The following is a 25,187-nucleotide window of genomic DNA, read 5'->3' on the forward strand; positions in this document are numbered from 1 at the left end:
ACTCCCTTCCCTTCCCTTCCCTTCCCTTCCCTTCCCTTCCCTTCCCTTTTCTTTCTTCCCTAGAGTAGATATTTTTGCCTTGCCCGTCTTCACAAAGACTTTCTCATGTAAGGCCCATTTAAACATCCAAAGCACTTCTTGTCAGTGGATGTTTCACATTGTTATGTGATAGGTAATACATAGACAAGTCTCTTTTTTGCCGGGCGTTCTAAAGCTTTTACTGCAGAGAGCTGACAGAGAAAAAAGAGAAAGTTGTCTGTGGAGAAAAGAAGATAATTGAATGAGTGATTCTGTGACATTAAAAATACAGGCAAATATTTAATTTAAGACAATTAAGAATTGCAGCTCATTTCTTGCTTTTAATAGATGACATGTTAATTTAGAAAAGACAGGTGAGATTTTCAAAATGTACTGAAAATTTCAAACTTCAGACATGTGAGAGGCTATTTGCAGGAGCATGTAATGGCAGGACAAGGGGGAATGTCTTCAAACTGAAAGACAGTAGATTTGGATTAGGTATGATGTAGAATTCTTCATTGTAAGTGTGGTGAAGCACTGGAAGAGGTTTCCCAGAGAAGCTGTGGATGCCTCATCCCTGGAAGCGTCCAAAGCCAGGTTGGATGGGGCTTAGAGCAACCTGGTCTAGTGTAAGATGTCCCTGCCTATGGCAGGGGGGTTGAAACTAAATTATTTTTGAGGTGTCTTCCAACCCAAGTCATTCTATGATTCTCTGATGTTTACTAGTAGATAATATCAAAAAATCTGTATGAAAAGATGAGAATGAACTCCTCACAGATGTTCGTTGTGTCTTAAACATAACCCCACTTTATTAAAAATGTGGTTTTGTTTGTTTCCTAAAGGAAGCTCTTACATTTCATACAGTTTCCTTTATGGTTTATGAGCCAGACAGACTGGCTTTAAAGATGTGTGACTCCATTAATGGATTTCTGTCAGCCTGTATATCCCAGCTAAGTGCAGCTATTGTTATCAAGCTATTGACTGCTGTATTTCACTGTTTTTTGCAAAATAATGTAGAGAGAATTGCCTTGCTGTAAAGGATCTCTACTGCTTTAAGGAATGGCTCTCAATGGAGGAAAACTCTCAGAAGGGGATTTACAAGCCAGGGCTGATGTTGCTCACTCTTCCTGAATGCAACAGGCTGCCCAGCCTGCATGAGGACCCCAGCTCCTGCACCCACATCCCTTTCTTTGGTAAGGTGGCTTATGCTGCCCATTGTCCAGAGACCTGTGTTCTTGGTAAGGGAGGGGGGAAGGATGAGATCCATAACTTGCAGCTAAAGTAAAAGCCAATGATGGGTACCGTCCTGTCAGCACCTGTGCATGGAATTGTGGCAGCTGCATTGGGTGATTGCCTGTCTCGCCCAACTGGGGTGTGGGAAAAATCTCTCAAGTAAATAAAACCTGGATCCTTATTGAGAAGATCATAACAATTTCATAAAACAGTCTTAATGATGGCAAAATTGCCATTCAGGTGCCTTTGCAAAGAAACAATCTGTTTAAACACTGCTAGGGTGAGAACTTTTTCCTATAACATGCTCCTAAGTAAGCATCCACTCATACTGCATACTGGACAATCCCTCCTTACATCTTGTCTTATCTTTTACAGATTTTAAGAAGGAGAATATAACCAGTAAGTAGACTGCTCCAGGTTCTGTATTTTTAAAGGTGGACATGGTATTCTTCATTGAATGTGTAGTTTACACAGTAATTTTGTGTTTTTCTCTGGCCTGGCTGGCTGAATTTGGGTGATTACCAGGAAATATCTGAGTTGCCACATCCAAGGCATGGGGAAACACATTTCCAGCTCTTCAGAGTCTGGGGGAAATTTGTGCTGGTAACTTTTGAAGACGGTGGGAGTGGAATGGTGGTTTTAGGTGGTACATTCCACTTCAGCTGTTTCCTTTTCTCTCTACCAATTGCTTCTAGTTCTGCTTTACCCATATTTGGCATTTCTGATACTGCTGCTGAGGTTATCCTAATCTTATATGCTGCTACACACTGGGTTACCTATGTCAGGCTGGCCTTGCAAGACCTTAATACCCAAAAGGTCCCAGCACTTTCCTCAAATTATCTCTGAAGTCTGGCTCACTTTCCTCAAATTACCTCTGAATTCTGGCTGTTTCTCATGTGACCTCCCTATGACCAATGGTAAGACCAAGATATCTCCTGTGGTGTTGCTATGACTTCTGTTAGCCTCTCACCCTGCTGCTGGTCATGGCTGAAACACTCACATCTAGCTCTTCCACTGACACACATTTGCAGTTTCAAGCTCAGCCACTGAATTTGTCCCACTGGAAAAAAAGAAGAATCTCTCCATCAGTGCTGCCCAGTGCCTACAGCCTTCAGGTGTAGTCATCCCCTCCCTGACGCAAGGACCTCAAGACAGCAGTGCCAGCCAATGAGTGGTGTATTCATGGGGTGGTTTCAGGCTCCCCTGAGATGTTTGCAACCTCAGGACATAGTTTGTGTGTCCTGTGTAAAGGCATGACCTTTCTGTTCAGCTTTCACAGCATTTTCCCAGAGTGGCATTGCACAGATGTGCAATATTCAGTCACGAATCAGGAAGACATAACAGTAACATTTTAGTAATATTACCCCCTCTTTTCTACTTTAGAGCCTCTGCTGTGTGTACAAGGGTTTGGGAAACATGAACCAAACTGTCTTCTAGCTTGCCATCGAATTATTTATTATAATTCAGATGGACCACCTTTATTATTCTCCCCTGTTCTCATTGTAGCAAGATCATCTACGAAAGCATCTACATCTTCCAGAGTACGAAGGACTCAGGGTTGCTTCCTTAGTGGTGTTGTTAACCCTAGAACTCTCCACATTTCCTCTAGGGTGTCACACTTACATTTATTTCAGATCTCTGCAGAAATCTTTTTCATGTTCATCAGGAGGCATGTTCCAGGCATTGCTTTCTTTTCCTTTGAATGTGAGACATAAAATTCTGGGCTCAGGCACATGAATATGTACCGGGGCAGCTTAACAAGATTTTACACTTTTTCTGAGCTATGTCATGTGGGGGATGCTAGGTTGTTGCAGATGTGAGCCATAAATGTTATTTACATATCAGTAAAAGAAGTCCATTTTAGAGCATTTTACTTTGTATTTGTGATGGGTTTAAGTGCTCTTGTGAAGTCCACAGTCATTTCTATACTGGGATGTTTGGATGTCTTGGGTTACAGAAACTTGATCCTTTGTTTAAGCTCACTCACCTGGAGCAAACTATTTAATGGTGGGTTTTCTACCTACTCGTGTAGTGCCTGATGCCTGCTGAAACTTCAGAAAGCTAAGGGTCTATAACAAAATATAACTGCAATCCTGAGTGCAGTGGGTCATGCAAAAAGAAAAGAGCAGATAGTCATCATAGTGTGTGGACTATGGTCCTCCTAGAGGAGAAACAGGATAATCTGCAGGGATAAATTAAAACACACAGCCTTGCCTCAAATTTGGATGAAAACTTATAAAGAGTTTACATGATGCTGAAAAATATTTGCTTAAAAATCATTATTTTAGAACACATCAGTTTTCCTCTTCCTTTTCTTTTTTTCCTGAGCTGCAAGTTTATGACCATAATAGAAAATAAAATTATGACAACAGTATTTGCTGGCTTGTTAGTTTGTCTAACAAGGTTAACGATGCAACAGACCCTAATGCATGCTGTCAATCAGAATGCTGGCCCCTGCTCAGCTGAGTTTACAAAAGATTATCTACCATGTGTTGAAGTGTGTAAGGCTGCATCTCCTATGCTGTCCTCCTGGTTCCCAGATTATACCAGCATGCATTAAACTCTCCTATGAAGACAGGTGGTGTCTACATTTATCCATATTCCTGCTTAATTTTTCTGCAGGCGGAACAAGCCTTGTGTATGGAAAGTGAACTACACATTCTTTATTAGAAAGAACGTTGTTTTTATACTGATACTATTCTTTCAGATCATAGTTGCCTTCGGTGTATGGTTTCCACATATGCTGGAAACCACAGGCTGTCTCCAAATATTCAAAGAGGACAAGCACTGTACAGAAGCAGGAGAAGGGATACCACCATGGGACTTTATGTATCCCAGCCCTCTGCTATCTACAAAAGGAACATGGGCATATTCCTGTTAGTAGTCCCCCTCTAAGAGTGTAGGCTGTGAATCATGGAACTGATGCTGCAGTTTGCCTTCTGCCTTGGTTTGGCATGGGTGGGTTCAGTGTGGTTCTGCCTGCACTTTCTGTGTGGAAGTGCTGTGCATGAGGTAGTCACAGTTCAACCATTACAGGCATATGGCCTATTTTCTCAATCTGAAAGAGCTCCTGTTCCCTCTTTGAAGTTTTACCAGATTTGTTCTTATGCACTGAGCTCAAAATCCATTTAAATGTAAACAAGAGGATAAGCAGTGCTGAGCCTGCAGTTGTCTTGTCCTGTTATGTGCTTTAGATGCTAATTGTCACATGCTCTAATGTAAGGACATGAAATTTATTCTTGTGAGTCCTTGATCCAATGTTTTTGTTGTTTTTTTTTTTTTTTTTTTCTCTCCCAGGGACTTGCTACAGTGGCAATGGCCAGTTTTACCAGGGCTGGGCCAACATCACGGCCTCTGGCATTCCCTGCCAGAAGTGGAGTGACCAGGTGCGCACTGGTGTGACATCCACCAAATTGAGAGCTGTGCTCAAGATCTGCTTTTCAAGCATGTTTCCCAGAGCCAGGCAGCCCAGTCTCAGTGGAAGGGCTGAGCAGGGGACAGGTTGCCTTCATTCTTGAGTTCACTGGTGTTTCACAATCTCATAATGTTTCAATCTGCATGTTCCCCTTCCTGTGCCAAGATGCATTCCCTGTCATTCTGTCAGGCTATTTCAAGAAAAGTTCTGCCTGTCTTCACTCACTGTTTTATTTGCTTGTATTTTACTAATAACTGCTTGAAAAATTATACTTAAACACTAATCCAATTTGCTTCCTCCCCCAAGGCTCCCCACTTGCACAGGAGGACTCCTCAGGTTTTTCCTGAGCTGTCCGATGCTGAGAATTACTGTCGCAACCCAGGAGGTGAGAATGAACGTCCCTGGTGCTACACAAAAGACCCAGCTGTGACCTGGGAATACTGCAGCGTGCCTCCCTGTGGAGATGGTAGGCAACTCAAATCTATGATTTCTGCCACTGTGGTTGTTTTGGGGCCACAAGAGGTGTTTGCATCCTGAGTACACCAACCTGTTCCTCCTTCTGGATTCAGCTAGTTCTGGGTCTCCTCAAAGATTCACTCAGCATTTTTGACCAGAAGGTATAATGTGCCCCTAAAGAGAGGAAAATGAAGACAGGCAAATTGAACACCTTACCCTAGATTATGTAAATGCCAAAGGATGGAATAAAATTTCCTGTGGTATTCTGAAAAACGGATTTGCCACACTGTGTTTTGAAGGTAGGGTTTTGGGCTATTTTTCAAAGTTGTTTTATTTTGGGTAATTTTTTTTCAATAATATACAAAACAATTTTAACTAAAAACATTTTTTTTTCAAAAGATGGAAACATCTTTTCTCTCTAATGTTGAAACTAAATGTTTCTGTTATTTCTTGTCCAATCAACAGAATAATTTTTCAAAAATATTTTGTCCGAGATGCACAGTTTCTGGATCTCAGTGCTTGGAAATAAGACAATTTTTCTTGCACAGAGAACAGGGATTTCATGGACGTAAGTGAACACAGGTCATTTTCAGTTTAGCTGACCTTAAAAAGAAGAGTTTAAATTTCTTTCTGTTCTTAATCACCGCATATACAGAGTACCATTTTCTAGAATGTCTCAGAAAGTACTCAGCAGGTAGTTATGTGATTTTTTCCCCTAAGGATAAAGCCAAGTGTGTTTTCCATATTTGCCCCATAAAGACACTGAGAAGTAAATTGTTAGAGGCAAGAGGATATTTCAGGAAAGTATCACTGTGTACTTACTTGGTCTTACACTTCTCCCTACAGATTCCTTTTAGGACACATGATACATTGTGGTTCACATTGTAGACCATTGATCTTTCCCAGTGCAGACGTAACTATATTTGAATACTGTTGAGGCCATCAAATGTGATCTCCTGTCTGTAACTCTTGCAATCATTCCATACCAAAACTGTGTTCCCAGTTGAATGAGAACCGTGTCTTGCTCTTTACCAGATCCTGTATTTTCACATTTGGCAAGCACAAACGTGTTTTGGTTCCTGCAAGCCAGGTTTCCATAGTATTGTTCTCTCATGCAGTCATTTAGATGTATCTATAGTGTTAGTAATTCCCGGGACATCAGGTTGACTCCATAAATTCCTCTTATAGAAAGCTCTATAAACCAGCAGAGGCATAACCCTCTGATTTTGTTTGCATTACAGCATTGTTATCACTAGGAACAAGAAAACCAAATGGAGAGACTCTAAATCTCCCCGCTTCTCCTCCCTTTTCCCCTACATACTCCATGACTGTCATCATCTCGATTATCTCCAGCTTTGCTCTGGTTGTGATCTTTGGCATTGTCACCCTGGTTTGCTGCCGTCACCGAAAGCAGTGGAAATCCAAAAAAAGGTAAAGCTTGAGAATTAATTCAATCCAAGAAATGATGTTTTGAAAGAGGGCTTGCCTATTTCTGAGAGCAAAATCCTGCAAATGCCTAGTAGGGGGAAGTAGCCCTCTCTTTGTCTATGGCAGCCCAGTGCAAGTTCTGGTGAACTCCTGTGTCAGAGATGAAGGTGGCATGGTGACTGGGAACACGGCATGACACATTCCTGCAAGGCTCCTGCAGTAGCCCTGCTGTGCCTTCCTTTTCCATCCTGGAAGAAATAAGCCCAGGAAGAGAGGCAGCTAATTATATTCTGGTTGAAGGTTGTGCACACACTGACCGAAAACCACTCCCTTGTTTCAGAGAGTCCGAGACACCAACGCTCACCACTCTGCCCTCTGAACTACTTCTGGACCGGCTGCACCCCAACCCAATGTACCAGCGCATGCCCCTTCTCCTCAATCCAAAATTGCTTAGCCTGGAGTATCCCAGGAACAATATAGAATATGTGAGAGATATTGGGGAAGGAGCATTTGGGAGAGTCTTCCAAGCCAGGTAAACAGCCTCTCTGCGAGTTCTCTTTATCTGGAGGTACCTCTGAAAAATTGGCACTGGAAATCAGTCATTCATCCATTCTTTCACTCAAACCAAGATCAAATGCATGTGTACCAAATGGTACACTCAGGTTTGAATAATTGTTTCTGTTGTCCTCTGCTATCTGTTGATATTTGTTGAACTTTTGTCACAAATTACTCTTTTGTTCTATTCTCTAGTAGATGTAATGCTTCTCACACATACCAAAGTGTAGTGTAAAAGTTTAGCTAAATTTATCATCATTGTTTTTACCGAGTATTGCCTGTGACATGTGACCTACTGTGAAATTTTTGCATTTCCCAGTATTTGCAAGTTGCGTGTGGTGACCTCCATTATAACACCAACACTGGACAGTAATTACCACGGAAGGCAATGTGTCATGTTACAGTTCAGTCCCAACCGAGTTTCACTGTGATTCAGTGACAAAGCCAAACCAAACCAAAAAATCCCCTGAAAACCAACCCAACCTAGGCCAATAGGGGTTTTTTTTGTGTGTGTCTATGGTGTCCCAATCTTAAGGGGAAGGGCAGACCTAAGATTTGTAGATGCTTGTGGCTGAAAGGAACAACAAAAATCAGAGGGTCCACAAAAGCTTACAAATTTTTATGAGTGAATTATGTACCTGGCATGGAAATTGGTATGTTGTAGTCCCTAACCTTTTATATAAGCACACAGTAGAGGGTTTTGAATAAAGGGGTAGTGTGAAAAGGAAGTGAGATAAAGAGATAGGGATTAAAGAGGGGAAGAGAGAAAGAAAGGAAGAAAGGAAGAAAGAGACATCACCAGCCCTGACTCCAGCATCATTTCAGCTGATGAGATGTTTAGGATCTTAGGGTGCATGTGTACAGGCCTTTTAGGGTTACCTTTTTATAGATAAGTTTCCCTGCCCTGGAGATAAATTTCTTACTTTTATGCAAGTGAATTAGCATGCACAATCCGTTCTTCCAGAATTTCTTTCTTCTTCTTCTTTCTTCTTCTTTCTTCTGGAAACGGGTCAGAGAGCTTTGGGGGCCTTGGGTGGTCTTGATCCCACCCTACAGTCCATGTCTGCTTCTTGACCTCATTCCTATGCCAGTGCTGTATGGTGTTGTGCTTATCTCCAGGAGCCAGAACAAGGATGTTTGCCCCAGAAAAATGCTGTCCTAGCTCCAGAAGGCACCCTTCTCCAGCCACAACAGCTTGGTTGGCTCCATAGCCATCTGGCTGTTGTTTGAGATATATAAATTAATCCTCTTATCTTCTTGTCTTCTAAAGTGTCCCCTTTAGTTATTCACTTTTCATTTTTGGAAGGTGCAGCTATTGTTAACTGTTTTAAATTTGAAGCATTAGTTGCAATTCCAGTTCTGTTAAGTCTCACGGGAGGTGAGATCGTGCACTTCTTGAAATGTGAAAAATCTTTAACTGACAAACCTAAAGATGAACCCAGTCCTTCCTAGACTAAGGTGGATGGAAGGTGTCTTGGCAGTCTTGACAGAATCCATAATTTCTGCGGGACAATCTTTGGACTGGTTTCCTCATGACATCTCATCTCCAAATTCCTACAAGCAAGTGTAGAGACTGTCTAGTTTCATGCTTACTCAGGACAGTCCTTTACAGTTAACAAGTAGGGGATGTGGCTGATTTTGTAGCTGTATTTGGAGTAGTCTACGATGACCTCAAAAAAAACCCAGGGAAATATCAAAATCCCACCATGGGTCAAGATGTGCCTGGTGAAACTGCTTCTGTTGACTTCAAAGACAAAGGCCTCTCCTTGCAAAAAGCAGTTATAATGCAGATATTTTTAATGTTTATAGTTATGCTGTTAGAGTATCTCCTAGGAAATGAGCTATGCTCAGGTTAAATGTGTTGCAGCTGGGAAAAAGTTTCAATAGCTGTGATGGATTTATTTTTCTAATGAAAGGATAAATTATTTCTAATGGAAGAAATGCAGGCATACTTTTGTTTAATACAGAGCGAGCTAAAAATAACAAAGTTCAAAGGGCATGCAGTGGGAAAGTCACAGATGCTTAGCCTGTGATTGATTGTTAGCCTGGATGGCTGAATGCATCTGAGCTTGAAACAAGAACAAAACTGTAGAAACTACACAACAGCTGTGGGGTACTGTGCGCCAGCTGGTGCAGGGGCACAGGACAGCTCTTGTTCCAGCCTCAGCACAGTGCTCAGGGTGCCCTGCTGTGCACCACCTTCCTGTTTGTGTGGCAGGAGTCTTCATCATGCTGTGGTGTGCAAGCAGGGCAGACGGTCTTCCTGCCAAGTGCCACTTTGGACCTGCACTGGGAGCTTTAATGTCATATAAGCACTGCTCAGACCTTTCTGAGCTGGAAATGACTCTCATGGACATCAAGCAGGACCTCTCAAAGGGCATTCAAATGTTGCTAAAGTGCTGGGTTAAGCAAATGCTAAAGTGGTGTAGGAACCTTTTATGTGGATTTCATCCACCCCAGAGCTGCAATTTCTTTTAATTAAATCTTTTTGTTATTGACGGTGGAAACTGACAGAAAAAGAGATGGGGTGAAAAATAAAGCATCAGATGTTATCCAGCATTTGCCAAGTGGAGAGTACCATGCCCTGAGAAATGTCTACTCTCTGTGGCTCAAGAAAGGAGCCACAGAAATATTGCTTCTCAGGAAATTCCTTATTTTTATTACTGTTTCTATCAAAAGATTTTCCAAGGCCTTATGATTACTTATAATTATTTTAATTTCTTATAATAAGCCACCGGCGTCTCTGTGCATCTCTGATGAATCAGAGCAGACTGCTGATCCAGTAGCACAAGCTGCTTATCCTTACAGGTTACTGAAGCTATCACAACTCAAATTGTTGCCTTCCCATCTCAGAAGGATAAAATGTACTTTCCTACGTGTGTTAAATGGACATCTTGAGCTAAGTTTAGCAATACTCTTACTTCTCCTGCTCTCATGTTTCTCCCTCTCCTGTAAACACAGTTCTGCACACAGTGCCAGCAATGCCTTTGCCAGTTGGCTTGCTGTGAGTTCTGATTCAGTGTTTACTCACTCCTGGGTCAAGCAACATGTTAGGACAGGAAGTGTCTGGCTATCATTTACTAGCTTCTCCTGAAAGGCTGCTGTCTTCACCAGGAACGGCTTTGCACTGGAGAGGATGAGGAAGTAACCATGCTTAAAAAAAATTAAGGACCTAGCTCAGGTCGGTTCCAACTGGGTCCTGGACTCTGCGTCTGGGAGGACCACACTGGCTGCGTAAGCCACCAGAGCACCAGATTTACACAGTTCAATGCAGACTAGCATGTAAGTTTTCTTCCAGAGCTGGAGCTGTATTGTGCAGGCTAACACTGCAGGCCAGGATTGCCTAAAAGCCTGGATGTTGAGCTAGTAGGTTACTAGACCTCCACTGCAAAGGCATAGCTCATTACTCCTGCAAGAGACAAAGGAGGTCTCTAAGGTTGGATTTTCTTGGCAGAAGTCTCCTGGTGTTCTCTCCATCTGTAAAGGGGTTTTCTTTGACCTGATGTCTCAAATATAGCTGAAAAACAGTGGGGATGTTAATTTAAAAAACAAAACAAAACAAACCAAACCAAAACACCAGAAAACCCATCAAAACAAACAAACAAAAACCCTCACAAAAACCCAACCAATGAACCAACCAAAAACCCCAAGAAGACAACACCAATAAAAACAAATAAAAACCCCCTCCAAAATGAACAACAACAAACCCCAATCAAACAAAAAAAACAACCGAAAAACAGAAAAAAAGAATGACAAAATGAGCCCCTGCCAGTTCAGAGCACTCTCCTTTCCACATACAAATTTAACCAAAGGATAGGGAAAAGGTGGGTCTCCACCAGGCTCAGTAGATGTTAATTGCATCATTTAATGATCTAACAGAAGTTACCCAGCTGTGCTGCCAAGGAAGATGTGGACAGGAGCCAATCCCAAATTCAGGTTCAAACTACTCATTTCTTTTCATGCTCTGGAAAGAAAACCTGACTTGGAACTTAAACCAGGCGCTCTCTGTAGGTAGGCTCGGGATGAAATTCCTAACTGCACCACTGCTTAGTTCTTTGAATGGTAGGTACCTAAAAACCAAATGCTGCCACTGGTGCATAAATCCATTGATGGTGAAGCAGTCAAGGACTGTGGCTATCCATCCTGTCCACAAACAGTGGACATTTCTCTCAGAATTTAATTAACTGCAAGAAAAGAAATCCAAGATAATTTCTTTGCTTGCTTCCCTAGTTCTAGAAGAAAATTAATCTATTTTTTTCTCTAGAGGAAAATTTATCTATTTTTCAGAAAACACTTCACTTTCTGGACCTCCACCTGAATTCTCTTGGTGCAGAGGCAGCAGCTTCCCATTGCTATCTTGCAGATATGTCCCTATCTTTTTGTTTGTGCAAAGACTGACTTGTGGGCACCAAATGGGCCAACTTTGATAGTGGTCTGCCAAGAGTTCAGACAGTCTCTGTCTCCGCCAGATCAGCGTGAGTTTCCCAGGTCTGCTAAGAACTGGGCTGAATTAGCATGAGATACCAAGGGTGAAATTTTTTGCTGTTGCCTGAAGGCCAAATAAAAGACTTTGTGCAGCTTAATCTCACTTAGTTATATTTAGGTTAGTTTACACTGCAGGATTCAGTGAAGTTGGTTGGGTGTACATAAGCCTGGGGCGAGTTTCTCTATTCAAAGCACGCAAGAACAAACTGTACCTGCCCCTGCTTTGGCACTGCACTGGGTCTGCTAGTCAGTGATGGGTGGTAATCTATGAGACTGTTTGGAAGAGATGAAAGCCCTTCTATTTTTACTGGACACTGCTGCCACCATGGGAAAAAAAAGGAAGACATTTTGCCACAATGGAGGCAGTAGCAGACAAGTGTGGAGTCTGATCCTCTGCTCTGGCATGCCAGACCTTCTTGCCTGAATTTTTCAGCTGTGATCAACCACCTGTGAGATTCCTTTCTGAAGGGCCCCCTGCCGTTCACTGACATTTGACATTTCCAGCATCCAAGTACAACTGTTGCAACTGACATATGTCTGAAGTAAATGACAATGAAACTGGAAGTTTGCTTTGGAAATTGGAATCTCCTCTTGGGGCTACTGAGCAGTAAAATAACCTGCCATTTGAGCAATGGGAGGGAAGTTGGGCTGATGTAGTAGCACGACACATAAACGGACATTATTTTCCATGGGCTCTTGCTGGCTACCTGTAAGGAATGTGTTTTATCTTCAGGGCCCATGGGAAGAGTTTTCGTGGGCAACAAAATGTGCATTTGATGTTTGATTCATGTTTGAAAAGTAGAAAGTTACTCTTCTTTGGCAGCAGCTACACCTAAATCTTTGGCAAGCCCATCTAACCAATCTTGAGGGTGAAGTGACTTGTGGGTACGAAAACAAGACTATGATTGCTCTAAGTCGGGAAGCTCTGTTTCCTGTGAATTTGTGTTTATAAGCTCTAGCTGAAGATTCACCAGTATCACAACATGTGTGTATTTGCACATTACCTTGTTCTTCAGATAGGGCACAGATATGCTTTGTCCCTTCTGTCCTGTCACACATTTCCACAAAACTTGCAGGAGTATAACTATTTTCTAGAGACCTCAGCTACACCACATTAAGTTCAGCTGAAATTAGCTAATGGGTTTATAACTTGTTGAATTACAGGGACAGATACGCCACACAAACACACACACACACACACACACACACACACACACAAAATAGTGACAAAAGGCTGTTTTCCTTACAAAACCAGGGGGACATATTTACTGTAATTGTTACTTTCACTTTGATAGTAGATGGATGTACCAAAGTCACCATTGTGCCAGGTAGGAGAAAGGAGACTATTTCATCAATTTCATATAAAATAGGTTTATTTTTAACTCTGGTAAGTTCAGTCATTACACCCCAAAAGTGAATTGCCTGGACTGAAGAGTCCATTCTCTCCTCTATAAACTTCAGGGTGTGACCTCCAACCTTGGGTGAGGTTGTTGCTTAACAGCCTGTTACTTATTTATGTCTTTACCAGTCGCAGTAATGAGTCTGTAAGCAGAAATAATAGTAATTAAAAAAAGTTAAACTGGATTTAGTCCCCATTGAACCAAATGATATATCTCTCTAATATGCAATGCAGACATACCCAAATAGTGAGGGTGGTATTTAATATTCCTTTAGTTGGTGCTGGGGCCTTCCCCCTTATTTTTTTAAATTCTTTTCTTTTGCCTTTTTTTTTTTTTTTCCTGTCAGTGCATCCTTTCGCATCAGAAACAGAACCTGCATTTAAAGTGTATGCATTCACCACTGATGCTTTCCTCTTTTTCGTCTCCTTGCAGGGCCCCAGGGTTGCTGCCTTATGAGCCTTTCACAATGGTGGCAGTAAAAATGCTGAAGGAGGAAGCATCTGCAGACATGCAGGCCGACTTTCAGAGAGAAGCAGCTCTCATGGCAGAGTTTGACAATCCAAATATTGTCAAGCTTCTAGGTATCTCAGTGAGGCACCCATGTACAGGGTGCCACCTTCTGCAAATCTGCTGTGGGGCTATTGGGGGTGCAAGTGACTGGAGCTAAATGCAAGTGGTAGTGCTGGTCTATTTTTGAAAGAGAAAATTCCTCCTGCAAAGACCTGACGTTTTCTATGTGCCATTGTATGCTCTGCTAAATTGTCCACCAAAACGAGGCTCAAAATATGGGTCTGATGCTGTTGTCTTAACAGGATGGTGCATCACATTAAACTCACCTCATGCTGTATTTAGTATTCTGTTGGCGATCTTGCAGCCTAGCTCTGCTTCCACTTCAATAACATTGACACAGATGTCTTACAGTGAAGACATGAACTTCCTGGAGCTGTGGTTTATTTTGTGGGTGCTTAAAAAACACAGGCACCAGTCTTGTTAGCTTTATGGGTCCCATACTATTGTGATGTCTGAACATTCATCAGCATTAAAAAAACAGAATTAAACAAATGAACAAAAAAACCCAACCACAAAAATGGTTCTTTCCCCTTTTCCTTCCCCTTTTCCTTCCCCTTTTCCTTCCCCTTCCCTTTCCCTTCTCATCTGAAAGGAACCTTGCTTTATTGTTTTCTTTTAGAAAGTCTTGATGTTGCAGCTTGGCATATATGGCATTCTTCTGTGAAGAAAGCTGTGGACCAAATTTTCTTTCAGTAAATTGCCATTTTTGTTGGAATTAGATGCTGCTGGCCACCTTCACCTGGCAATCCTGCTCTAAATTGTTGTATGCAGATCTCACACCTGTGAGCAAGTAGCTGAGATCTTCATTTATTTCAGTAATTTTGAATTAGATTTGAAATAGATAAACCACAGTTTTGGGAAATCTAGGTTGATACAGGTAGTTAGGCTACAGAAAAAAAAAGTCAGGAAATGCCTCAAACTCAAATAAACTTTGTGTTTATTGTCAACACATTTTAGGTAAGGAAAGGGCAAAGGTACAGGAGCAAACTAGTGTCACATTATGGGGTTGTGGAGAAAACAGCCACATTGTTGAAGACTGCTTAGATGGTAAATCTCTCACGTACACTTCTCATGCTTGTCAGATCCTGATTTCATCGCATTGGGAATAAATATCTATTTATCTTCAAAGATATAAATGTTATGCTATCAGCCAGAATTTCAGATTTCAAAGTAAGTTGAATCACCAGTTGCTAAGTGATGGCCTTAAGAAAGAAAAACACATACATTTTAAATGTTGGTTTTTGCTCATTGGCAATTTAATGAGAGGCACGTAAATATTTTTACCATATCACTGTATTCTCAGTAACGCTGGTGGAAGTGTGGTCTTCTGCTGAAGCCAGTCTACCAATAAAGCTCATGTAAAACCAAACATGTGCCCTTCAGTGGGACTAGGTTCTGTATCTATCAGATATGGAAAATGCCTCCTTTCTGATGTGTGCTTTTTCTTTGTCTTTCTTTAATTTTTGAGTCTCTTTCATGCCAAAAGTAATTTCCACTACTGATATTTTTTCCATGAGCTATTTAAAAAAAAGAGAAAAATCCAGAAGAGGTTGTAGTGGAAGTTTCTTTGCATTCCACTGAATCCTTGAACATGCCTCTTGTGATTACTTTTGAAGTCTTTCTGCATATGTATTGCATCTATGTGTTAGTATTAGTACTAATTATAATAATTATTACAATAATGACAACAAATAAAAGAATTAAAAAATAACATGATTAGAACTATAAAGGTTACTTCCTGAAAATATGCCCTTTCAGTTGCACCTGGGAAGAGGAAATATTTCTGTTAATGCTAACTTAAGCACGATCTGGCTCTTAATTAAACATAGCTCCAAAAGTGTATATTTTTCCTGGGATGTCCAGACAAATCAGTCAAGTGCATGACATTTCCCACAGAGCTCAGCATTAGACCCCTTGTGAAGGAGATTCAAAGAGAGAACATGCATGATGGATGCATGCAGACTTGATGGTATTTGCATGGTTACCTTTTTTTCCTGGCTCTTCATGTGCTGTTGAAAGTCTCCCTTTTGTGTAAGCATTTTTGGAACTTCTGGGTTTTGCACAGCGAAACTCTCTTTGCTACCCAAGTGACCTGTGTGGTGTATCTATCCTCTTCCAGGTGTGTGTGCTGTTGGGAAACCAATGTGCCTGCTGTTCGAGTACATGGCCTACGGGGATCTAAATGAGTACCTGCGTGACCGCTCGCCCCGCAACCTCTGCAGCCTGGTACACAGCAGTCTGGACACAAGGAGTCGCCTCCCCAACCCCTTGGCACTGTGCTGCACCAGCCAGCTCTGCATTGCCAAACAGGTTGCTGCTGGCATGGCATACCTCTCTGAGCGCAAATTTGTGCACCGAGATTTGGCCACCAGGAACTGTCTGGTGGGGGAGAACATGGTGGTCAAAATTGCTGATTTTGGTCTTTCAAGGAACATGTATTCAGCTGACTATTACAAAGCGAACGAGAATGACGCCATCCCCATCCGCTGGATGCCCCCCGAGTCCATTTTCTACAACCGCTACACCACAGAGTCTGATGTGTGGGCCTATGGAGTGGTGCTGTGGGAGATCTTCTCCTATGGCATGCAGCCCTACTATGGGATGGCTCATGAAGAGGTCATCTACTACGTGAGGGATGGGAATGTCCTCTCCTGCCCAGACAATTGTCCCCTGGAGCTTTACAACCTGATGCGTCTCTGCTGGAGCAAGCTGCCTGCTGACCGGCCGAGCTTTGCTAGCATCCACCGCATCTTGGAGCGCATGTACGAGAGGGCTGTGGCCAACATGTCAGTCTGAGGGGTGTGTTTTCTTGCACTTCCTTCCTTGTCTCCTTTGTCAACCTATCCAGAGTGACTTGGACCAGCCCATGAGCTCCTGAGTGATGGTGGCTTCACACAAATCCCACTTCAGGGGAAAAGAAACAGCTTGTTCCTCTACCAAGCAAGAGGTGGACTGCTTCCTCTTAGGCACCTCCCTGGGTGGGATTGTACCTCCAAAACAACAGGGCTGACCTCTGGCCACCAAGCCAAGACTCCTTACGCTGGTGAAGGTGTACCTATATTAAGCATTTCCAGGAGCACAGAGTTCCCCAGGAAAGCCAACCAATGTTTCGATGGTGACACTTCCCTTCCTAATGGGTCCGTCCATGTCTTTCTACATTTATGCTCTTAGCTTTTGCCTTTTTCTTCCCTTCCTCATATGTTTTCAAGTATGGTTTAAAAAAAAGATTGCAGAATTCAATCTTTTTTGGGGATATGTTTGTTATTTTATTTTTGCATACTGTTTACTATTTTGTTTTTGCATACTTATCCTTTTCCAGAAAAAGGATGTTTCTGAAGCCATAGGCCCCTTTCTTCTTCCTTTTAGTTTTCACCTTCTCGCATGACAATAGCACTTATAAAGTCAAAACAGGAGCCTGCAGAACCACTGGAAGCCACCTGCACCTCATATTACTCAGATGGGCAAACTCCTGTCAAGCATGAATCCTTCCATTTTCAAAAGTGGGAATCCACAGTGAGGTTCATTTAATCTTTGTTAAGGTCTCGCCCAAAAGCTTTTCTTAAGCATTACATCCCATCTTTCTTGCCTTCCTCTGCAGCAATGAGGCCATTTGATGCTAAGGGAGATATTCATCCCAAAGACCTGGTCCTGCACCTCATATGTGTCTGATGTGTATTTATTTGCCTCTACAGGCAGTATGGTCCTCGATGTGCAAAAAGCAGGGAGCAGTGCAGGCCCTCTTGCAGAAATGTGGCAGATTATGTTATTTCTCTCCTTTTCAGTCTTTGCCTTCTATTTGTGGTTTTCCTTTCCTGACAGCAGCACCTAAGACCCACTACAATGTTTGCTGGCCACCCTTCCTTGTGCTACAGCTTAGAGGGACAGAAGTAAGGAAGGTGGACATCTGTCATTAATGGTCTTCAGAGACAGCCAGCCAGTTAGGAGAAGACAGAAAAAGTGGGAGTTCACACTCCACCCAAGAAGTTTTACAGACTGTTCATCTGCAGGGCAAAGATGAGACTGACTCAGTTACACGTAGTCTGCAGCCAACCTCCAAACATCACATGTCGTTTCTTTGCTAAAAGTTCTCCAAATTGTAATTCATGCTTTAGTGCCAGAGAAAATTGTATTCCTATGAGTACAGGTTTTACCTTTTAGCTCCTTGAGGAGTGAGGAGAAGTTGTCCCAGAGCCTCGTTGCTGATACAAAATAAAGCCCAAGGGATGTGCATTATGACTGCAGAGTAGGAGCACCAGTGCATAAGAGTTCAGTGTGGCTTCTGTAAAGGGGACATGCCATTTGAGTCTATCCGAAAAGCAGTGCAGAGCAGCCATCTCTGGGATTACCCACAGTAGCCTTGGTTTCTGAAAGGTAAGCTTAACAATCTTTGCTAACTATTATTGGGAACAAAATTGGAAAGAATGTAGCCTCCTCTGCTGCTCTCCTGGTTGTTTCCTTCTTTTTTACCCCTTCTAAATAACCACATTCGTGCTGGTTGTGGTCACAAGAGCATAAGTTTAATGTTTTCAGACCACTGGTGTCAATTTCACACAGAGCAAAGACTTTGCAAATACCCAAGACAGTGGGAAGAAAGAGGACATTTGGGCTGCAAAATACTGACATGCTAAAAGAGCTTGGGATGTCTGCACAGTGAGCAGAAAATGACCAGTGCTGTCTTACTCATTTAGCAGTCCTACCATCATGCTACTGTGACACAACAGTTTACTGAGGTTTGGATGGTAAAAACAAATAATCTCGAAGATGCCTAAGCCCTAGGTTTAAATAAAATAGTACTGGAGTTCATTATGTAGCTCCTGTTGTCACAGTATGACCACCTCACAGTGCTCAGCATTAAATTCTGCTAGGCTGTATTAGCTACCTTTCTGTCCTCCCCATTCTGAGGAGGAAGGAGTGAGGAGGCAGGTCTGGAGGAATGGGGGGTGAGTGGCATCCCCAGTTGAGTGAAGGTGCCTGCAGCATCTGCTGAGCTGGACCTAGTTTGCAGCCCAGCATCTACTCCATCTCTGTAAGGAAGGGTGCACATTAGAGATCCTTTCTGTGCTTGAGACCAGTAGGCATTCAGTCACTCTCTTTAGGGAGGGCAGGGTCAGGTCTTGTGTGTGGGACATGATGTGAGTCCAGGTACCTAGGACCTCCTCCTGATCTGGAATGATTCTTGCACTAAGCAAAGGGCATGGTAACAGGTTGCAAAACCTGCACCACGTGCTAATGTATACAAACACAGCCTTCTGCAGTATGGAGGACAGCCTGCCTTTCTGCCTTCTACAACCCCAGTGCTGACTTCAATCATTCACTCTCCATTTCTCCCAGTGAGAGGACTTTGAAACCACAATCACAGTTGTCTTCTTGTTAGGTTCTGTAATGTCACGTGCTTGGAAGTTTCCCTCACCTTCTTTGTAAAAAAAGGACTCACACAAATGTGGAAGGATAGTCCTTTTCATCCCATTTTCCTAAGCCCAAATCCTTATCTCAGTGATCCCATATTCAGAACAACAGTGGAAAATTTGGTTTTCCTCGTCCAGCATTCCAGCCTTTGCATTATAAGCAGGCACAGAAGTGTGTGATAGTCAGTGACTGCAGGTCAGGATGGAAAATACTCCCTGCGTTGCAAGAGGAAAGAGATAATTTCAAGACAGAGTCTGAGAGGCTCTCAGCAACATGCTCTCCAAGGATGGTAACTGTTTCTGAGTACCAGTCCAGCAGGAGGGTTTAGCACCTAAATGGTGGTGTCCTTTGAGGATTAAATGATAGGCAGAACTTCTGCTGCCTTGGCATGTAGCTAGATTTTACTGTTTCCTCCTGCTGTACATTTTTTAGCTTGCTAAAAGCTGGAGGTTGAACTGCTTTCATGATATACCCTCTTTCACAAATATTTTTTCTTCTCCTTTTGTTTAAGACTTCTGTTGTCTTCATTCTGTGTTATACAGTGTGCTACTTCTTCCAGACTTTCTGTACCACTATCACATAACACAAATAATTTTGAATGGGAGTAAACAAAGGGATTATGGGAGAGTAGAAGAGAAAGGAAAATCTGTTCCTCAAACAGTTGTTTGGAAGAAAAATATTTTGCTTCTATAATTTAGATTTATAATTCATGCAGATAAAGAGAATGAACCAAATATGGACATTTTTGTGTTAATTCTTGAACATGCTTGTGCTGTAGCGTAAAGCACTTTTCTACATCTAGCCCTGCCAGGACTGGCCCAAAAAATATGAAATGCTTCATGAATTTGCATGTTACTCTTATATAAGGGCCATGCCAACATACTAATTTAAAATTAACATTTTTGGTGCTTCGGTTCCCATTCTCACTGATGCCAGAGGGAGCCTTGCAATCAGTGGCACTTGATGAGAACCCCAAGAAGAAGAGGATTTGCAGCCCATTTGAGGTACCCATTCCCTCTGCAAGTGTGTTTGCAGCACATACACATACACATATACAGCTCGTCTCATTTCCCCAAGGGTACATACTAGTTACTATTCTGTAATTGTATGTTATACATTTTATGAATAATTGCTTTGAAAGACGTCCCCAGCAGAGATGAACATTTCTCATCTCAACTTGTGTAACTCATGTGTGCAATATTTTATAAAATAAAGAGGTATCAAAATGGATAATACTAATTCTGTTTTCTCTGTTCTCTACCTTCTTCAGCATGGTTTTGTTTTTCTTTGTTTTGTTTTCTGAAAATGGATGCATTTAATTTTATTAAAATATCCTTATTATAGCTCTAATATCACAGTGGTTATATTTCAGACAATTGCAGTAATAAGTCAACTTCTGTGTGCTCAAAGGTATGTTGTTTTGATGGGTTAAACTGTGTGCTGTAGGAACACATTAAGAGACTTCACATTCTGAGAAGCCTGATCAAGGGAGAAAGGGAAAGGAGGACGTTTCTACAGTAATGTGAGTTGGAGTTCCTTGACTACTTTCCGTATGTGAAAGATGTCTCACATAGGTGGGAATGACATATGCTTCCCTCCCAATATCCGCTGATATTTGTGCCTGGATTCTGATCTCACACCTAGATGTGCAGGGAATTAAAATGTGATATAAAGACAAAAGGGAATTGAGTTTGTTCTCTGTAGAAAACAGCTAAGAAGAGTTTCCTACTGATGGGTTTATTGAAAAGGTATATTCTGCAAGTGATTCTCTCAAACATGAACTCACTCACTAAGCCTATGGGAATTCTAAATATTTTAAAATTAATTGCAGATATTTTAACAGTCAGAAATGGAGAATAAACCCAAAGCTTCCAACTACAATTAGCCAGGCAAACCATGAAGTAGTCTTCCTTTTTTTCCTTTTCCACATACATTATAAAGTGTTTTCTGCAAATCGTCTTACTAGAAATCCTAGAAAAAAAGTGTTTTGTAAATTTTGTCCTCACTGAGAAAGTCAATACTTAACTAGGAAAAGAGTTACTTCTTTACCCTTTCAATCATATTGAATAATATTAGAAGGGTTGACTGTTACATGCCAAGCTTTTTCAAGGCACAAGGAGAAGTGGTACCCTCATTTCCCATTAGAAAATGAAGTGGTTTTTGAGTCTGTAGAGAAACATTTTTTTAGCCTGGCTAACAGTTTGATCCTATGATAGAACCTGTTGTCTTCAGTAGTACAATCTCTGCCAGGCTTCCCTCCCTTGTAACCCCCTCTAAGGTCACCTAAACCAGACAGCACAAGTGGACTCAGTGCCATGAGTCACCCTGAATATTTTGGGTAATTCAGTGGTAGTATCAGCTGTCCTGCATGAAGCAATGAGAGTAATATGTGGCTGGGGAGAGCAGAAGCATATAATAGATAATTTCATTTTCTTTGGCTTTTATTTGTGATTTTGTGACTGCATATCCTTATGTTTGTGTATATGTGTATAGGAACAGGTAGGGTGAGGAAACATGCTTTGTGCGGAGGGTGAAAGAGTTTTCAGTCAGCCTTTCAGTCAGCAAATTCCTCATCTTTCAAAACATTCAATGATCTCCAGTCAGTTTAAAATTTCTCATCTTCAGCTGGATGTAATGACATCTCACTTCCTCAAAGGAAATTTGAGGTCCTAAGAGGCCTTTAGGAAGTTTACAGTGATGTCGGAGTTGCTGCCCCTCTCAGCTGCTGGTATGGAGATCTGAAGTAATGTGAAGCAGTTTTTCATATTTCATAAAGAAATCTGAGGCTTCCAGTGGTATTCAAATACAGGACTAGGATATTTTTCTTATTAACAAGAATTAAAGAAAGAGAGAAAAAATCCTGTTAATTTACCAACTCCACTAAAGACACAGAACCTGTTGTAATAATATCATGGATATTTTATAAGTTTCTCAATCTTAGGAGAGAAATTATGCACTCATTCACTGAAAAATCTTTAGAAACTCCCTTTTTAATATAGTTTTTTTGTATGTAGCCAAGAGCATTCCCTAGAGGCATCTCTCCATATTATGGTATAGAGGTAACTGTGAAAAGGGTAATATCCGAGAAGTTCAAAGCTGCCCTTAAAATCAGTACCTACAGTTTTCTTCAGTGCAGGAGGTCATAGCCCTTAGCAAAGGTCATACTTTATACCACTAACATATTTCTGTGCTAACCCAGCATTTTGTAATGTCCCACAAATTTGGTATTAAGTAAACAAGAATTCCATCAGCAACTGATAGGCAGAATGTTTTATGACAGATTAGGACCATCATGTTATCAATTAATTAATTGATTATATTTACTGAAGAAATACTTTTCTTCTGTCTGCTGGGATGCTTTAAATCTCGTGCCATTTGTAGGTCAATATGTTTACTTTGACTCTGAGATAGCCACACTATACTTTTCTACTGGGCATGAGTGAACACCCTCAGACACTCGTATGTTTATCTGCCCTACCCCATGGCTCTTATGTAAAAGAGATGTTACAGTTTGGGAGTTTGTATAGGCTAGTAAACTATTATGTAAACAAACAACTTAATGGAAAAGGGGATCTGTGCAGAAATGACGAGTGCCAGATGAATGAATGGGGGTTATTCACCCCCTGGATGTTGAGCTCAGGCTGTGCTAAATTTAACTACTTATTTAAAGTGGTGCTAACTTCATAGCAGTGACACTGAAGAACAGGAGGGCTTTGGTTATTGTGAAGATGAGGAACTTCCTGTGTCTCTTTGGGAGAAGATGGAGTAACACAGGATCACTGCATGGAAAGTGCAGCAAGGAGATGGTCATTCGTCAACACAGATATATGCCGCTTTCCTGTGGGATGCAATACCAGGCAGACTCAGTCCCACGCTGAAGTCCCTCAGACTTTATTGGGATTTACTTGCAATGCCTTTGTTATTTTTTCTTCTGTTCTGGAACTAACCTTCTCCCTTAGTACTCCAAGACCATGAACTCCCCATACCTTGTGCTCTTCTCAAGGCAAGCAGCATGACAACCCTGCTCCCCTTCCTTTCCTCCCAGTACTGCACCACTTTCATCTGATCAGAGTCCAGATCAGTGCCTCTCTGTGGAGCAGGGCAGCACCAACAAACATGACGCATGTTTCCACGACTCTTACAGTGGTGAAGAGGTGTTGGCTGTGTGCCCCCTGCACAGATCAGTGCTATCCCTACCTGTGGTGGGTACCTGACCTGTAATACAGGCTGGGAGGCTGCATCTCGTTTAGAAAGAGCTCCTGGAGAGTACTGTACAAAATGTTCACATCAAAACCTCCAACAATGAAAGGCCACCTGGGTTTGGGTGTCATTACCCGCCTTGATGAGTTTTGTTAAGAGGATCTGCGTGCCGCTAGGCTGCTGCTCGGCTACATTTCAAGAGAAACTGCTCTGATTTATAGCTTGGTGCCAGTAGCACGTCTCAGTCCAACAGCTGTGGACTGGCAGGGGAATGGACAAGATGACTTGGTATCAGTATGTCTTACATGTGAGATCTTCAAGTCAACAGTAAAGCATGCTAATGATCTGTCCTCTCATTAATCTCAGACGTGAAAAATTGTGAAATACTGTCTGGGTACCAGGTGGCACCTGTCTGGAGAAAACAATAAAATTTTTGACCAATCTGTTTTAATGTGTAACATACCACATACAAACACAACACTATGATACTTATACACTGTGCTGAGGATTGTTGTCTCTTTTGCAAAGAGCATGTACTATTACCTTGAGTGCACAAGACAAGCCAGGATTTGGTTTGCATGAGATAAATCCTGTCAATGAGAGGGACACACTGCTTATTCGGAAACATACTCTGACTCAGCAAGACTTGCACAAATATTTTTCTTGGACAACTACCATGCAATCAAGTAGCTGCTACTACACATTTGCCCTTTTATGCCAATCCAGACAAAGGATTATCTGTTACCAAGAAAATTTTAAAAATAAATTGGAATGAAATGTTAGATTAAAATATTAAAAGTCATATGAAAATATCTCTGTCTACAATAAAAATATGCACAGTTCATCCTTTTGGGACTCTGAGATCCTGCTTGACTTCACTGGCAATCCTCCTAACTTTACTCAGAGTTTAGTGGGGCTGATAATTATTCACTGCTTCTGCCAACGGTGAACAGGAAGGGGCTTCCAAACAACTTAACGACAAGGACACAAAAAAATTATGCACAGGACACAGTTATATGCACATGAGGCTACAGTTGCCAAAAGTACGAAAAAGTTTAAAGCAAAAAAAGAATACAAAACAGAGATTAGACAGATTCACACAGGAGATGCCTGCCAATGTTCATTAAATTTGATGGTTTCAATGTTTCACAGTTTTCTAGAACATTTTAGAGAAACACAGAAGAAAAAACATACTTTATGGATGTATATGTGACCTGAACCAGTGCTTTTCTTAAAATATCTGCTGGTGACAGTTGGAGTCAAGATACTAAGTATCTGTCCTTCTGACGCCTGGTTTACTGTTGTTTTTGTGACATTCCTTTGCAAAAGGGCCTGGATTGTAAAATCTGGACTCATATCGCGGATGTCTCTTACCTGAAGGATAATTGTTTGGTCTGATTTTGGCGCTTGCACGTAACTGGATGAAAAAGTGTTCAATTGCTTTTTCATGTACTGTGTTTTAATGTGTCTTGGATGATGTTATAATGCCTTCTGAACCAAAACCTGAGCATCCTTCAATGGGTAAATGCCATATGTGCATCCACAGGGCTGAAAGGATCAGGAAAAAACTCTTCATGGTGTAACTTGAGGTGTTGCTATCCGCTGGTTTGTGCCAATGACTTTTGAAGTCTTCAGCACTTTTCCAGCTGACAGAGGTGCAACAGCGCTAAACATTGCAGGGAAATAACTGGAAGGTGTAATGAAAAGTAGACCAGCGATACAGAGCAAGGAACCAAACACATCTGCAGAGACACTTGCCAGAGGCCAAGACTGAAGCCCTATATATTACCTGCACTTTAACTTGGGACTCTGACTGTGTGATCCTACTCTACCAGCTGGGATTGTACGCAGCCATTTTCCAAGCTAAAATCAAGAAAACATACAGTCGTAGCCCTCATCTCTGAGTAAGCCATAGGGAAATGTTTGCTGAAAGCTGAATGCACACCCCACAAGATTCTGAAGTCCATCTGTGTCCCTAAGGTTACCCTTGCATTGAACTGATTTGGTGCACCAACATTTCA

The 25,187-nt window shown here is 41.7% G+C and overlaps 1 protein-coding gene across 1 annotated transcript in view; it reads left to right on the forward strand.

Moving 5' to 3' along the window:
* Positions 1-16,768, forward strand: part of MUSK (muscle associated receptor tyrosine kinase) — a 52,709-nt gene extending 35,941 nt beyond the window's left edge. The window contains exons 10-17 of the mRNA XM_027652538.1: positions 1,036-1,211; positions 1,627-1,650; positions 4,549-4,637; positions 4,973-5,132; positions 6,364-6,553; positions 6,891-7,082; positions 13,423-13,571; positions 15,680-16,768. Of these exons, the coding sequence (XP_027508339.1) occupies positions 1,036-1,211; positions 1,627-1,650; positions 4,549-4,637; positions 4,973-5,132; positions 6,364-6,553; positions 6,891-7,082; positions 13,423-13,571; positions 15,680-16,356 (1,657 nt within the window). The 3' untranslated portion in view covers positions 16,357-16,768. The remainder of the gene's footprint in view (positions 1-1,035; positions 1,212-1,626; positions 1,651-4,548; positions 4,638-4,972; positions 5,133-6,363; positions 6,554-6,890; positions 7,083-13,422; positions 13,572-15,679) is intronic.
* The last annotated feature ends 8,419 nt before the right edge of the window (positions 16,769-25,187 follow it).

This window comes from Corapipo altera, unplaced genomic scaffold (genome assembly GCF_003945725.1).
Source record: "Corapipo altera isolate COAL_440 unplaced genomic scaffold, ASM394572v1 61286, whole genome shotgun sequence".
In the NCBI taxonomy this organism is placed as follows: domain Eukaryota; kingdom Metazoa; phylum Chordata; class Aves; order Passeriformes; family Pipridae; genus Corapipo; species Corapipo altera.